Below are 18,406 nucleotides of genomic sequence, written 5' to 3' on the forward strand. Positions count from 1 at the left end.
TGTTGCCTTACTTTACCCATTGAATTTATTTTAGTGATGGTGCAAGTTCACAATACAAAAATTATAAAAACATATCTAACTTATGTCACCATGAACTAGATCAAATATCAAAGAAATACATTTTCAATACATTTCAAATGATGTAATTGTATTACATTGCATAAAGTTTAAATTAGAAAAACGTTTTACTACTTGTTTAACAATTCCAGAAACAAAAAACCACCATTGTTTCTTAGAAACAATATTGTTTGTTATGAATTGCTTGTTAGGAACAAGAAACCACAATCATTATCTACTTTACAGATGAGACGGGTGTCATTTGACAATATGTATACTAATGTAAATGTTCCTAAAATGTAGCATATAGTTCCACTTGCTTCTCTTTCACCAGGAATTAATATAGCATGTGTTTATGATGCAAAATGGTTTTTAGGCAATATTGTGGAAATATCTGAAGAAAATTAAGATGTACTTACCAAGTTCAAAAAGCAGTCATTTCCTTAATCGCTTTTACTTGGCCACATAAAGAAGATATTTTCTGGGTTCCAATAACACATGTTTTATGCAAAATTTCATCAATCAACAACTAGTAGATACTATGAACTATCAGCTCATGAAAAAACTTTATTTCATTGTACAATAGCATAAGTAACTTAATTAAATAACTACATAGCAAAATTATTATAAATTTGATTTATTTGATTTAAAAAAATAATTGTTCTGATTTTGTAACTTCCCCATGAGTACCCAAATTATTTTTTTTTATCTGAAATCATTGTAATAAAGACTATTAAATTAGAAGAAAGAAAAAATCTTAATAAAACCATTGTTGATCCTAGGTTACCGCTGGTTTGAAGTAGAGGCACATTTTCCTTAGTTTTAGCTGCAGCCATTTTTAGAAGTCTAAAATTTTTTACTGAATTGTATCTTATCAGTAAACTTCTAAAAATTTGGAAGCCTACCATATATATGTCTTTTCACTTCTTAAACTGCAGGCTTTGTATATTAACTCATCAAAAATCAACTTTTTATATTTGCAAATAGTTTTTTAGGAAGCCATTATGGAAAAAATGTAACATTCAAGAATTAAATGTAAAAGTTTTATTAAAGTTTAGAGTTGTATACAATAAATTGAAGTTTAGAGTTGTATACAGTAAAAAAAACTAGAAGGTTTTCTGAAATTTTGTTTTTAAAATATAGAGCTTTAAAGTATGAACAAAACATGTTTTTGCTACTGAAGTTTTTATTTTTGGAAAAATCACACATTTCAAATGACCATATCTCATGAACCACAAAAGATTTTATGCTGAAATTTTCAGGAGTTGCTTTTCTCATTGACATTAGCAAAGCCATCAAGTTTCATTAAAATCTGAGGTGGAATATGTTGAAATCCTAAAATTTTGGTCCATTTGGCATGGAATGACCCTATAGTGATAATATGATATTTTTAATAAAAAATACTTAATATTAGAAATAAAATAATATAATAATTTCATATAATACCATATAAAGTATTTTATACTTAATACGGTATTATTATTTTTAAAGGTTTAAAAAAGAAAAGTCAATACAACTTCTATTTTATTTTGAGTTTTATTTTATTTTAATTTTCTCTTGTTTTTTAATGTATTAAATTAAGAAAAATTCACTATTTTGTATTAATAGATAACCATTTACAATCATTAAGTTATTGCATATTAACAAGGCCGTTTTCCACAAAACAAGATTATTTCGTTGATAAGCATGCGCAGATAAAACATTTCTGCTAATATTGCTGATCAGTTTTGCTGCAGCAAAAAAATAATGTTGATTGTTATGAGCGAAAACCAATCATGTTTAAATAGTATATCACGTAAAGTCAACAGTAAAATAAAGCGAAAGCACATTGCTTTTTTAAAATGGCAACAACAATAAACAAAATCCTCAACCTGATGTTCTTATTTACTTAGAACTCACCCTGAAAATTGGCAAGCATTAGCAAGTTCATCAAATAAAGATGAATTTACTAATGCTGTCAATTCCAAAAGTTTCATTTCACAAGAAGGTTTATCTTCTTTCAGAGTTAAACCATCTATTACTTCTTGCAGTAACAGTTTTTCAACAGAAATGTTTCTATGAGAAGTTTGCATTTATTTTCTTAAACATTCTAAAAAATACAATACAGATATACATCAAAAATTATTTTTTATATTTATATATATTTTTTTCAAAAGCATACAGTGTAAACTTATAGCTGCCATTTTTTATTGATAATGAAACTAGTAGCGCTAAAAGTAATGTGGAAATCAAAGTGGCGTTTTGTTGTGACAAAAATATTTGCTTCGTGAAATTTTTTTCATCTTGTGAAAAATGGCCTTTAATTATCATTAATTTGTATACTATTAAGTAGCCTCCTCATCTGTAGTGGCTTTCTCGGCCTTGAGGAGGTGAATAACAAAAAAAAAAAAAAAAAATTTATTTCTCCAAATCGCTTACATCTGCTTCTGGAACAACCAGAACCAATGTGTCCAATTTGTAGACATGAAATGCATACAAAGTTAACAAGTTAAAAGAAAACATTATGTTTTATCTTCACCAAATGACAGAAGAAGAGTTACTGAATGTGTTGAGTGAAATGATGATTGGGTGACTCTGGCACAAACTTTCGGTGTCAAATATAAGGCAGCATACAATTGGTCTTGCAGCGGAAATTTAAATTTCACTGGAAAGGTGGTTTTAAACCAAAAAAATAAACCAATAATCAAATCAAAGAAACACTAACATGGATTGAAAGTGACTGTCAATTGACATTGGTGACCATTAAAACAAGAATGTTAAGACAATTTAATATTAGCGTCAGCACAACCACAATTGCCGATTATCTAAGCAGACCATTTTCACAAGTGCACAATGAGCCTACCACAATGAATAGTAATAAGAACAAACAAAAAAGAGCTTAATATGTTAGGAACATCAAGGAACACATCACAAATGGTCATCAGATAACTTGGTTGGATGGAACAAATTTTAACCTTTTTTGTAGAAAAACGCAAGGACATGCCAAACAGGAAAAATAAGCAATAATGAAAATACCTTCTTCAAAAGGTGCAAACATACATTTGATTGCAGCTATATTAACAACAAATGTCATCATTACGGAAACTCGCAGAGGATCATTTAAAGCACATTCTTGTAACGAATGGCTATGATTAACCAGTGTTTACATCCGCGAATTGTTTAGAGGATTTGGTCATTGTAACAGACAATGCTCCATGTCTCGCTCATTTGGAAAGGGTGTTTGAAAATTCACCGGCTCAGTTATGATTAGGACCCTACAGTCCAATATTGGTCCCAGTGTAAACTATCTGGTCCAAAATAAAAATTAACATTAAAAATGTGATTTGCATTCCACCTCTATTCAGTGCTGGGATTATAGAACAACGAATGCAGTATTTAGAAAGAATTGTTACTGCGGCAAAAAATACAATAATGGGAGGTGATTGTACACGCGCTTTACAACATACGACCATGCATTATGCAACAACTTTAAATATGGAAGATGTCCACGTTAGTGCTTAACTGAATATTGCAATGATTTTTAATGATTTGTTTATATTCTATGTAAATTTTATATTTTTATATAAATAAATTGTTTGTATTTTATTTATTATTTATATGAAATCTCAATTAAATTTTTCACAAACAAAAATAAAAGAAAGTTTTAATTGACACCCAATATAATTTTTCCAGTTACTGCCTAAACCTCAAATGCCTTTTTTGTGACTTTTTATATTTTTATTGATATTATATTATTATTTCCAGCCAAAAGTTACAAAGTATATTAGGACTACAAAATTCAAAATACAAAGAACTTTGTATTCTTTATACTTTCCTTAATTACAGCTATCATGTTCTCAATTACATTTTACAACTTTCATTTTCTCAATTACATCTGACATTTCTTAATTGCAACTTTTATCTTCTACATTACATCTTACTTTTCTTAATTACAACATTCATCTTCTCAATTACATGTAACGTTTCTTAATTACAACTTTTCCCTTCTCAATTACGTCCTACTTTTCTTAATTTCAACTTTAAAGTTCTCAATTACATCTTGAAAAGGTGTTGAATAAAAATTGTTTGAAAATAAGTCTCCTTTATAATTTAATAAAAGATTATTTGAATAAAAATATTATTTGAAAATAAAACTCCCTTATTTGACATATACCTCTTAAATTAGATGTTCGTCAATAAATAAAGATACGAACATCAACATTTATTAAAAAAACGATTTGTTGTGCCCTGATATATATATATACATATATATATATATATATATATATATATATATATATATATTATATATATATATATATATATATATATATATATATATATATATATATATATTCGTATATATGTATATATAGATAAATATATATATATATATATATATATATATATATATATATATATATATATATATTCGTATATATGTATATATAGATAAATATATATATATATATATATATATATATGTATATGTATATATATGTATTAATAAATAAATAAATATATATACATATATATATATGTATATATTTATATATTATATACATATATATATACATATGTATACAAATGTGTATATATATATATATATATATATATATATATATATATATATATATATATATATATATATATATATATATATATATATATATATATTGAATATATATATATATTATATATATCGGAAGTAAAACAAAATAACAATTATGATTTTAATGTTTACAAATAAATAATATTTATGCTAAAAATTTTATAATTACTGTCTCATGGTATGCTTTTTGACATTAAAATAAATATACATGAGAAAAACATATAACAAAAAGTGCAGTATAAATAAGTGCGCAATTTTGTATAAAAAAAATTTATATTTGATATAAATAACTTGAAATATTAGTTTGTACTGCAAATGTTAACATTAATGTTGCTTGTTATTTTTAGTTAAAATATTGTTTATATTTAAGTAAGACTGAACTATTTTACTGAGTTTTTGAAAATGATTTTTGCACTGAAGTTCTTTCAGTGCAAAAATCATTATCAAAAAAGCAAATATTTACTCAAAAAGAGATCAAAAATTATATATTGGATGAATGATTAATGAAATTGGTAATGAAAGACTAATGCTTAGAGAAGGTGTGTGGTATGTTACAAACACAAAGTTTGAAAAGCTTCAAGATATGAATGTGTAGAATGTGATGTAAGATTTTGTGCAGCTTTATGCTCTGCCATGCTCTAACAAAAAGTGAATATTAGTGATTATAATTTTAAAATTTTGTATTTAAATAGTATGATTAAATATTCTTAAACTTGAATAATAACATTTTGTATTGTTTAATAGTGTTGAAAACAGTAAAAACTTTTTTTAATTTATTATTAAAAAAACACGATGTTTTTTAAAAACATGGACCCTTCAAAAAAAAGCTGGATTAATAGCGGCCGTAATTTAAAAAAAACACGGGATTGTTAAAGGGTTAAAATAATAATTAAAATTTTTTTTTTTTTTTTAATTGAGTAACGTTATGACAGGATGTTATTTTTACTGTTGGATTTTATTTAATTAAACAACTTGCAGTTAACATTTTAGCATTAAAGTATATAAAAAAGTATATAAAACTTTTTTCAATTTAAAGAGTTTTAAATTATACAATGTAAATTCTGTTAAAATCATTATTTTAGATGGATGACTGTTTTTATTCCATATACTTGCAAATCAAAATTCTGAAAAACATGAACTTTCTTCAAATATTATAAGAAAGATCATTGAATATAGAATGATCAAAAACCGAATGGAACAAGTATAAATCAAAGAAAAATTTGAAGACCATGTTTTCAAAGTTACCTTAATTTTGTTAAAAAAGTTTTTTTTTTTGAGAAAATAAGTGGCGCATGGCCCCCGGTGTCTCAACCCCATGGCCCTTTGGTTGTCTGCCCTGGAAACAATTTTAACAGGCGTTCATCAGGACTACACAAATGCTAAAAGTTTCAGAACTCCAGCTTGTCTGGAAGGTAGTGAAAAATCCATTCTAAGATTCCGCTCAAAAAAGTGGGGCGCATGCCATAGCCCCCTCCCCTAATGTCTTGGGCCCAAGAAACAATTTTAAAATGCATGTTTATTTACAAAATGCAGGTTTATTTACAAAAATGTTGAAAGTTTCAGAGCTCCAGCTAGTCTGAAAGGGAGTGAAAAATGTATTGCAAGATTCCGCTACAAAAAAGTGCAACCTGTGCCCATATATGGAAATCCACATACTTGCAGATCAAACTCCTTGTGTTTTCTGAAAGTTTATTGGATATAGAATGATGTGTAAATTTTTTTCTGTTGATATCATCAAGGCCACATGTGTTTCTTGAGCATCAAAATCAGGTATATAAAAAATTGCCTAAATTTATTCAAATTGATAAATACAGGTACTCAATAATAATTTATTTCTGATTATTTTACTGGATTCTTCACCCCTGAAAATAGCCAGGTACAAAATTTCAAGTAAAAAGATCAAATATTTTTAAAACTATGTGACTTGGAACCTTTAAACAAAGGTCACAATTCTGAGAGGACAAGAGGGACTTGGCCAAGATCTGTTAAAAGTAAAATGATCATATTTCAGGATCTTCTTGGAGCCAGAAGCTAAAATTTTCAAGGAATTCTTATTTCACTAAGTTTTCTCAACTGTATAAAAATCAGTAAAATCTGAGACATACGGTGACATGGCCTGGATGAATTGACATAAAATTAATCTAATTTCTGATGTTTTGCTAAAAATGTCACAACTAAAAATTCAGACAAACTTTTAAAATTAGTATCTTTTAAACAGAGTTATCAATTTTATTAATTCAAAAAGCATAATACCAAGAAACTTGTGATTTACAAAATTATATAAAAAATTATTAGTTTATCAGTCCATTTTGGCAAATACTTTCAACTTTTATGAACATGCTTGTTTCAAGCCTATGTATGCAATTTTGGTTGATTTTTTTCATACAATACTTGATTCTATTTTTTAGTTAGAAGAGATTTCCAACTTGCCAATTATCTGCATATGCCAATCTTTTAATTTTAAAATACAAAAATGCAAAAATCAAAACAAAAATCTTCTTTTGGGTGCAATTTAAGCACACATTTAATTTTTAGGTTTTTGTCTCTCAGTATGTGATTGACATTTTTGCAATTTAGGTAATCGTTAACTTTGTTAATAGTGTGCAGAAGCTAAATCAGGCCAGAACACAATTTTGTCATTTTTTGTCTCTATCAAGAGGTTAAACAAATATCCATTTGATTGCTTTTGCAACAAATATTGTCATAAAAAAAATTCAGAGTTGGTTTTTCAAATAAGATATTTGTATTGAGTGGATGTTTGCTGAGTTTCACATATAGGCAACAGCTGGAATTTGTCTGGAAGATTTAGTAATTGCTGCTGAAAAAATGATAAGACAATACTTTCTCTCAAATTTATCAAGAAGCAATTTTGAAGCTCTAGTCCAGCTCGTATGTTTAGGAGCTTAACTAGGGTTTAGGAGTTTAGGAACTAAAATAAATCAACATTAAACAGTTTATCAATATAATAATAATATTTATACATATTTTAATTTTAAGTTTATTAACAACAGGTGATGAGAAGGGGGTGATGGTAATATGGAATGTCGAAGAAAATTGTCTGAATGTTTGGACTCCCATCTCCAACATGATTTCATGTTTAGATATGTCGCCAATTCTTCATAATGTTGCAGCTATTGGGTAAAATATTTTTGAAAGATTTTTTGATAAAATTGATACAAAAATTTTAAAATCTTGTAGCAGCAAGGGTTAGGCTTAGTATTAGGATTACCCTGAATTGTCAAAATGAGTTTATTTGATAGATGAAATCATTTATTTTTATGATTTAGATACGGTAATGGCAATGTATGTGTTTGCGATATAAAAAAACTACAGGTCGTGCAAGTTTTTAAAAGTCATATAGATGAAGTTTGCACCTTATCATGGTGCCCAAACTATTTTAAGGGTAAGTTTCTAGAAGATTATATTTTTTATTTAATGTATTAGTTATTTATAATGATTGCTATAGTTATGAATATTATATTTACTTATATAAATGAGCTAATTACTATTAAATTTTATAGTTACTAATAACATATCAACTGCCACCATAAAACTTAATACATACCACTGCTGCTTTTTATATTTAAAAAAAAACACATGCGTTTTATTGTTGGCATTATTTCATTATGTCAATTATGGGAAATTAGAATGTCAAATTTACATTATATCTGTTATATCTTATCGTATTATATCGTTATCTCTGTTACTTTATTATTTTTATTATTTTTATTCAACCTTCCTTTTTTTTTTTCTTTTATTCATTTTTTTACTCACGCAATATTTTAAAAAAGTTAAATTTTATTTTAGAGAAGCATTGTTTTGTTTCTGGGAGTAAAGATTTTACAATGAAGGTTTGGGATATTAATACTGAAAAGTTTTTGTTTTCTTACACTATACCAAAAAATTTACCAAGTAAAAAAAAAGAAGAATCACAAAAAATGAAAGTTACAAAGTATCTATCTGTTTTATGGCTGACTGAAAATCAAATTTTATCTTCACATTCAAGGTATTTTTATGTATCAAACTTAATTTATCTTTACCAATAAATTATTTTTATTTTTGTGTTATTATAAGATAACATGGCGAGTCTTAATGAAATTAGATAGAATTAGTTTACATGCTCTAATTCTAATCAATTGTTTCAGTATTTAAAAATTTTTTTAAGTGCTTTAGCCAATCAGAAAGCGTTATATAGAACCTGTAGATGCTTACCCATGATATTGTTTTATGAGGACTAAGTCATCCTTATTTTCTAAAACTAATGAGCAACTGAGTCTTAAGAGTCTATTGCTTAACATTAATATTTAAAACATAAATTTATTCAGAATTAAGCTAAAATTATAATAGTTTAGATAAAGTAGATAAAGTTTATACAAAATAAAAAGAGAGAAAAAAGAATTTATTTTAAGTAAAAGTTTTGAATTCAAACTTTAAGATTTTTTTTTAAGTTCTAAAGTTAATTAAAACATTAGTTAGTGGTTATTAATATTAAAACATTAATTAGTGTTTATTATTATTATTATTATTATTAATTCTTTTAGTTTACAAACAAAGTTTAATTGAATTCATAACTAATTAAAACTTACAAAGTTGCAGTCAATTTTACTAATTTGTCATTTAACAGGTAATGTTTAACATTTTAAATTGTAACAACTTGAATGGTTTCTTGTTACATTTTAATAATATAGTTAAACAGGTTTTAATTCATAGAAAATTAGAAAATTACTAATTAAAAAAAAAATTAAGAGAGATCACTGTAATCATTGAATTTTAATAGCCAAAAAAATTGTTCTTAATTAAAATTTCATGCATTCTAGTAAGAGACAAAAACCCCAGCTCCTGCTAAATCTGCAGTTTTTGACAATGCTGTCCCGACCAATAATATTAAACAATAATATTACCAAGTTTTATTAGCTGGGTTTACTTGGCTATAAAAAAAAGGGGTGCATAATTTAACAACTACAAAACACTGTTAGCATACCAGAAGTGAAAAAGGATGTTTATGAGATAATGTACAAAACGCCTTTAAGCAAAGACATTGTTGTTAAGTTGTTCAGGGCTTAAGATGAAGTCAAAGGTAAACTTACCAAGTAAAGAAAATTCTTAAAAGAGTACTTGAAGCTTTAAGAAAATCTAAGCCTAAAAGTCCTTCATATCTAAATGATACCTGCCTAAACCGAAACCCTCAATTATTGTATGTACTGAAGCCTCTGCATTTCCCTAATATTAGCAAAGTACAGTAAGACATTAGTATGTATAGACATATATACTGTGTTAATTATTTATTCAAGCCCCACTTATATAGAGTTTTTTAGAACCCCTGGTAATTATATTTCTAGGGGCTATTAGCCAGGATTAATGTATAATACATTAAATATTTATATAAATTGGCTATTGATATGATAAGTGATTATATGGCTATGATAAGTGATTTTCTACTAACTTATTATTGCTCTGTTCTTTTAAGAACATTGAGCATCTGTTATGTAGAATATATTTTAAATTATTTGTGTATATATATATATATATATATGTGTGTGTATATATGTATATGTATGTATATATATATATATATATATATATATATATATATATATATATATATATATATGTATATATATATATATATTTATGTATATATATATATATATATATATATATATATATATATATATATATATATAAATATATTTATATCTATGTATATATATACTGTCCCTGTCCATGTATATATAAATATTATATATTCATATATTGGCTATTTACAATATTAAACAATAATATATATATATAAATATATATATATATATATATATATATATATATATATATATATATATATATATGTATATGTATATATAATTATTATATATTCATATATTGGCTATTTATAATATTAAACAATAATATATATATATATATATATATATATATATATATATTTATATATATATATATATATACACATATGTGTATATAAATATTATATATTCATATATTGGCTAATTATTTATATATTGACATATAATAAGCATATATATCCTATAAACATATATATATTTGCTGTTTAATTATATACTGGCATATATAAATTGCAAATACAAACTCCCGTCATAGTTGTATACTCCAGTCTAGACAAAAAGTCATAATTTTTTGATTGCTTAGAAAAAGCAGCAGATGTTTAATCTGATCTTCCTTCTGTGACAGCTTGGGGGTTGCAATAATGTTGATATATTATAATCTGTATCAAGAAAACTCTTGTGTGACTTATCATTGCATACTTTTTCTGTAACTGTTCCTTGATATATATATATATAAATATATATATATATATATATATATATATATATATATATATATATATATATATGTATATATATATATATATATATATATATATATATATATATATATATATATACACACACATATACATCCATACATATATATATAAATAATTAAACTATTTTCATAATAATTTAATTATTTTATTAATTATAAACAATTAACTTGAGTTTTTTTTTTTTTGCAACAAGTAATATTTTTTGTTTGTAATGTTTTTTATTTTTGTTTAACTATTTAAAAGTAAAAAATCATTATTATTTGCAAAGCCACAATTTTAAGAAATAATGAAAAAAAATTAACATATAAATTCATTAATACAATTGTTGAGAAATGAAAGAAATTAATTTATGTTAAATGATAATAAAAAATGTATAATTATATAATAATAAAAGTAATAACTATTTAATATAAAAAACAAAAACTATTGAAACAAAATAGACATTCAACAATATGTACGTTTACAAAATAATACTTCTAAATTTGTTTGTGTGTGTGTATTTCTACTAATTTGTTATTGCTCTGTTCTTTAAGAACATTCAGCACTATATTTGTAGAAAACACCAACTTAACTCACATGAAAAGATATATATATACTTACTTGAGACTTATTTAAGGTGTATATATATTATGTCCGACTTAGTTAACATCTGAATGAAGCAAAGCTCTTGTTATGTCTGACTTTTTAAAAATATCAGACTTATCAAAATTTCGAGACTTATCAACACAGAATAACACAGGAGTGTTTTGGTACTGGGTGTTTAAAAGCCACTTAATGTGCTTTATCCAAATCTTCATTTAGGAAAACTCTAAATTAAAGATTTTTATTCAAGTAATGGAAGTTTTGTTATTATATGGACTTACATTTAATTCAAAATAAAGTCCTATTTAAGCAATTTTGCCGAAGGAACTCCAAAAAACAGTATGAGTTAGCGAATGGTCTGACTTAACAAGGGTACAACTTAAACAGATGATTTTATTGTAAGTTGATTGAGAAAGTTCAAGCGGAATTGAAAATCCATTCGACTTAGAATGGATTTTCAATTCGTAAAAGTCTGAATTATCCAGGGTCCAAGTTAACAGGAATATACTATATGTATGTATATATATATATATATATATATATATATATATATATATATATATATATATTATATATATATATATATATATATATATATATATATATATAAATTAAATTAAAATATATATTTTAGTGGAAAGATTTTGTGTTGGAATTTAGAAAGCAGTTCATGGAGAGCTTTGGAAGGTGGACATAATCGATTAGTTTATGCATTAAAAAATGATAGCACTACAAATCAGTTTGTATCTTTTTCAATTGATAGACAAGTAAGTTATTCATTTCAGTTATTATTCAATTAAATTTTTTTAATGAAAATAATTTTTTTAATATTTCTAAATATATTGAATAATTACTCCAATTGTGTACTTGAAACAACAAGCTGTTAAAAAGTCTAAAAAAAATGTTGAGTGTCAGTGTTGTGTGAAACAGTGACATAAAAGAATTTGAAAAATTACTACAAGAAAAATCAAATGTAACATATTTTAAAAAACCTTGTAACTTCTTTTCAATTTTCCTCATACTATTTTTTTATTTGTGCTTCGAAAACTTATTTGAAAACGTATTAGACTATAACATATTATATGTTGTACATTTATGCACTACATGCACTACATAATATACTAATTTTGTGAACTCTAAATTAAATTCCTGATATCTATTTATATTCCTAATATTGTGTTTACATTCTTTCTTTTTTGTCTTATGTTTGTATTTTTTGTCACTCAGTTTAAAAGACAATTTAATGCTAAGTTTGGTTTTAAAAGTTTCAATATTTGAAGTTTTAAATGAATTTTGATCCACTTATTTTTATAAATATTATTAATAAAAAATATTAAAACTTTAAAAAAAAAATATTCAATCTATTATTAAGTTTGTTAAATTTAATCATATCAACTTTTTAAAGTTTAAGTTTTATTAAGGTTTTCTTTTAAACTTTAAATTTTAAACTTTATAGTAAAGTTCCCTTTTTTTAAAGTTAGTTATCTGGAGTTGCACACTAATGAAACCAGTTCATACTATTCCAACAGTTGGAGGATTTCTTTATTCATTATCTTCAACACCTCTTGATCCTCATTCAATAGCTTTTGGTTGTGGAGACAATATGATAAGAGTATGGAATACAGCTGATTCAACTCAAAGTTATAAATGTACTACTTTGTGGCAGGGCATAAAAACAAAAGTATTGATCATAAAGTATCATCCCAGCAAGGAAGGCATTTTAGCATTTGGAACTGAAGATGGTCATGTTGGTTGCTATAATGTTTTGTCTAAAAAGTATGATATAGCTACATCATATCATCAAAAGTCTGTCTATTGTCTCGTTTGGGGACCAAACTGTATTTCAATAGGTTCAATTTTGCTTTATTATTTATTTACTTTTTTAAAGGTTTTTAAAATTAAAGAAATAAAATGAAAGAAGACTGTTAGAATGATTTTTCATTTCAGACGAACGAATTAACTCACTGTATACTATTGGAGGAGAAGGAACTATACTCATGCATAAAATGGGTTCTTTTAACCTAGAAGCTATCAATATCTCCACACTTATAAAAACAGAAAATAAACTTGTCTCTGTACCACGAAGAAGTGAAGCATCATGGCGTAGTGACTACCTCTTTATTGCAATAGGGAATGAAGATGGGACAATAGATATCTTATCAACAAAAATGCATTGTGTCTGTAAAGTACTTGTTCATAAAAAGATGATAAATACTTTAGCCTGGCATCATTCTTACAGTTTGGATATTTCAAGTAAAAAAATTTAATTCAATATATATTTTAGTATTTTTATAATAAAAGTGTTCTAATAGTATTAAATTTTGAGTCCTATTTTGTAACTGTGATGTATTTAAATTTTAAATCTTTTGCCTATGTCCATTTAAAACATTTCATAAGAAATTTTTTGACTTATTAAAAACATATTTAGAAAAATAATACATATTTTAACTAGTATTTTTAGTTATCTTCTAACTGAAGATCTGTATATGAAGTACATATATATATATATATATACACACACACACACACACACACACACACACACACACACACACACACACACACACACACACACACACACACACACACACACCTATACACACACATAAAGCTTAAACATAAAATTCTATCTGCCCCACGTGTTTAATTTAAGTTTTTAAGTATGTGTCAGAGAGCTGTGACAAGTCACATGGAGGGGAAAGAACATGTTCAAAATTCAAAACCAGCATTCAAGCCTGCAGTCATCCTAAAAACAAACAATTGTTTAAGTAGATCAATCTGATAAAACTTGTGCAGAAGTCTATTCTGTTTTGCATGCAGTACAAAACAACTTCTCATTGAACTTATGCAATGAGAATGGCCTACTATCATATTACGACAGTAATATGATAGTAGGCTATTATTTTGGTAATGCTGTAGCAGTATTGACATTCCTATATTGATGAATGGCGATTCAAGCAAGAAAGAGTTTTGGTTGATAGAAAAGATAATAGCTCCTAACAGAGACCATGATAGTATTTGTAGAAAACAAAAAGTGATGCAGTTTTATAATGATGGGAGAGAGGCTCATGCTTGGCAAATAGAGTGGCTCCACCTACATTTACAATGTGTTTTTGGGCTGTGTAATGCTGTGTAATGATTTAATTGCTTTACTTTTTTTGTTTATATTATTACAATTAACTATTTAAAATCTTTTTTTTTGTTAACTTGATTTACAATTAGATCAAGAAATGAAAAAAAATTACTATTTAAAAAAAAATTATTAAATTATTAAACAGTTTTTTTTTTTGTTAGAAAAAAATACATACTTATTTTTTGCATGCAGTGACATTTACAAAATCAGCATTTCTTGCTGGAGAACCGTGGAAAAGGTTGTACGAAGCTTTTACTAACTTCCTTGATTGAAAACTAGTTTTAAAAGTGCCATGGATTACATAGAGGTTGCAACTCTTAATTTTAAGAAGTTTAGCTCTTTTTGCTCATGCTGCTTATAAGATCAAGAGGTAACCAAATTACTCATATGTCAAAAATGTATATACATCTATATACAGTTTTGTCAGATATATGCAATTAATGGTTGCCAAAGATGTGGTTATACTTTTAAGTAAATTTTTTGCAGTAGGTAGGCCAAAAAATTAAAAGTCAAAGTATTTGTATTAAACATGATTTAAATTGCTGTTTTAAAACCTAACATCTCACTTTAAAAGGCATTTCTTTGAATATATGAATTTACCCGAGGGCATGAGCCTTAAAATAAGTCTTTAAAAAAAGATTTTCAAAAAAAATTTGCTCCCACCTTCTAAATGTGTTTTATATAATACAAAAATATTAAGTTTAAAACTTTTTTCAAAAAAAAAAAAATTTTTAAGGGATTCCTCAAAACCTAGTGTTTTTGTGTTTTATAGAACACATTTAGAGGGTGAAAGCAGATTTTTTTCAAAAATCTTGTTTCACTCTCTAAGGCCACCCTAGTAAGCATATGTTACTTTAGTTACGCTAAGAAAGACTATTTTATTTAATACTTTACGCTCAAGTTGCAAATGCTATTTATGAATATTTATTGAAAATTATTTAAAATATTTAAAACATTTAATAACTATATTTTAGTAATTTTAATTTTACTAGTTGTTAAATGATTTAAAAACTTTAAACAATTTTTAATCAATATTTACAAATTGCATAACATTTGTTAAATTAACATAACTGTAATTATACTTATGTCTTGTATTAAATTGTTATTATAAGTAGCAGGATGCTGGTTTTGACTTCTGAACATGTTTTTTCCCCTCCATTTGACTTCACAGCTCTCTGACCTATATTTGAGAACTTAATTTAAGTATCTGTGCAGATCTAGAATTTTTTGAGGGTGATGCATGATTTTTTTGAAACAGCTCTCCCTCTAGCCTATGGGGTGTTTAAATAAATATAATTTAACTGAGTAGGGGTGGTGATTCGAGGACCATTTTCAAGGGTATTACCATCAAAGAGGCGTAATGCAAAAAACAATGTATTTAGAGTTGTCTAGCATAAAAATGTATTTTGAGTTGTCTATTCTCTCAAGGTTCCTTTTTTGATTTATATATTTTATTATATTTTTGATTTCTATACAGTTTTTAATATCTTTAACTATATATCAACAGATCATTACAATTAGGAGAAGTGAAATATACATAAACCTAGAGGTCAACTGGGGTGCTCGCATCTCAGTCAACCCCAGTTTGTGCACTGATTTATTTTTATCGATTCTTTGTTAAGCGAAATGATTAGAAGTGTTGTTTTGGTAATTCCTAATATTTTCTTATATTTAGGAACAACTGATGCAATTGTTCTTTATAATCTACATTTTTTGTTGGTTACCAAAAATTTTAATTAAGTTTTAACCAATCATCTTTGTAAGTTTTAGAAAACCTTTCAGATGGTTTGTAACTGATATAACAAAATAAAGTTTTTAACCTATCAAGATTGTGGATTATGGAAAACAATTACATTAGTTGCTCCAAAACATAAGAATTTTTTGTGAATATAAAAATAAGTTCTTTTAAAGGTGATTTTACATTAAATAATTAAAATTTAAATAGTGAAATTCACTTAATAAATTTGTGGTTTCTATAACACCCTGGCATCACCATGGATCCATTCCTGCTTATACAAATTTTTGTAAGCGAAAAGAAAAAGATGGCAGATGTGTTTAAAAATATAAATTATTAATTTGATAAACTTTTACTAAATATAGAGGAGTGTCAGTAATATCTTTTATAAATATATACTGTTAGAAGAAGTTCTACAAAGCGCTAATCTGATATTTAATAAAAAATAATAAACTTGGAAATAAAGAAAGAAAATAGTTACAAAAAAACATTTTCAAAAAAATTATCATATAATTATAATTTTTATATATTATAACTTTTAAATTTAAAAGACAAAAATAGCTGCAAATTTAAATTATTACTATTAGTTCTTATAGTTTAGAATCTTGAAATCCAATCAAAAGTTGGAATTCAAATATTTAAAACTTGAAATATTTAAAAGTTGAAAACTAGAGAAGATTACTTAGGTTATAGATGCAATTTATTGAACGAAATGATTGAACCAGATAACCAGATAAGAAAAAAAGGATAAAAGCTAAAATATTATGAAGATTTTTTTATTTTTTTATTTGTTTGTTATTTGAGACCTTTTGCTGATTTTTTGTTTTTTACTTTTCTTACTAACTCTTTAACAACTTAATTACTTTTTATTCTGGATTGTTATAAGTATATTTATATTAAGTGTACTACCTTTATATTCATTTATTAATATTACGTCTATGATGTGTTGGTGTGTATATTGGTATTGTTGTTTACCTGAATTATTTTACTTTTTTAAAGTCTATTGCTATTTTTTATTATAGTTATTGTTTTATACTTAATTGCTAATGTTTTATATTATGTATTATAATCATTGCATTATTATCTCTCATTTCTTTGAATTTACTATTATTTTATATTAATATTTACAAGCTATATTTCATCTAACAAACTTCATTTTTTTCAGGGTCCATGCTAAATGTAACCAAGTTGTTTAATACTCCTAATATCTTATTATTTTCATCTAAGAATAAGCCACTCTCTATCTGACTTAAAGCTTAATGTTATCACACAAGAATACTAATTTACTATATTCTCTTGAAACTACACCAAGTCCATGAAATCCAATTACAGATCTAAATAATCCCCATGGTCCCCAATGACACCATAGATTTCAATAATAAATTTTCCTAATTCAGATCTTTATATTCATCTCAACATTGCATCCTTACCATATCACAACCATTGTCTCTGCAATGTTATTAGCACTCTTAATATATTACCTGTGGCAGTAGGTATTACTGAGTCAAATTTATATGTAAGTGATACAAACATAACAAATATATCTATAAATGGGTTTAAAATTGAGCCTTGGCCCACCGACTAAAAGGCTAAAAAAGGAGGTGCTCTTCTATATCTAAACTCCAAATATAAACTACATAGTTCACAATGACCTAAAGATCTACTCTTTCAAAATGTCTTGGTTCCATTTTTGTTGAAACTATAAAGCCTCTTTTAAAAAGTATAATAATTGGCTGCATAAATCGACATCCTTCTATGAATCAATTTCACTACTAATTATTTAACTCCACTATTAGATAAGATAAATATTGAAAGATAAAATAAACATTGAAGAAAAAGTACAAGGCTGCAAGCAACCACTATTAGAGTTGGAAGTTACTGAAAGAGAAAAGATGAAGTTTATAGAGCATGATAATGATTGACAGACGACTTGAAAGATTGCAAATTATATGAATCAGGAAAGAA

At 25.6% G+C, this 18,406-nt stretch overlaps 1 protein-coding gene across 1 annotated transcript in view; it reads left to right on the plus strand.

Moving 5' to 3' along the window:
* LOC100200124 (gem-associated protein 5) overlaps positions 1 to 18,406 on the plus strand; it is a 51,990-nt gene that overhangs the window by 14,077 nt on the left and 19,507 nt on the right. Inside the window, exons 3-8 of the mRNA XM_065814467.1 lie at positions 7,660 to 7,786; positions 7,936 to 8,051; positions 8,456 to 8,654; positions 12,208 to 12,340; positions 13,051 to 13,423; positions 13,521 to 13,826. Coding sequence (XP_065670539.1) covers positions 7,660 to 7,786; positions 7,936 to 8,051; positions 8,456 to 8,654; positions 12,208 to 12,340; positions 13,051 to 13,423; positions 13,521 to 13,826 — 1,254 coding nt within the window. The remainder of the gene's footprint in view (positions 1 to 7,659; positions 7,787 to 7,935; positions 8,052 to 8,455; positions 8,655 to 12,207; positions 12,341 to 13,050; positions 13,424 to 13,520; positions 13,827 to 18,406) is intronic.

Source organism: Hydra vulgaris, chromosome 12 (assembly GCF_038396675.1).
Source record: "Hydra vulgaris chromosome 12, alternate assembly HydraT2T_AEP".
NCBI classification, from domain to species: domain Eukaryota; kingdom Metazoa; phylum Cnidaria; class Hydrozoa; order Anthoathecata; family Hydridae; genus Hydra; species Hydra vulgaris.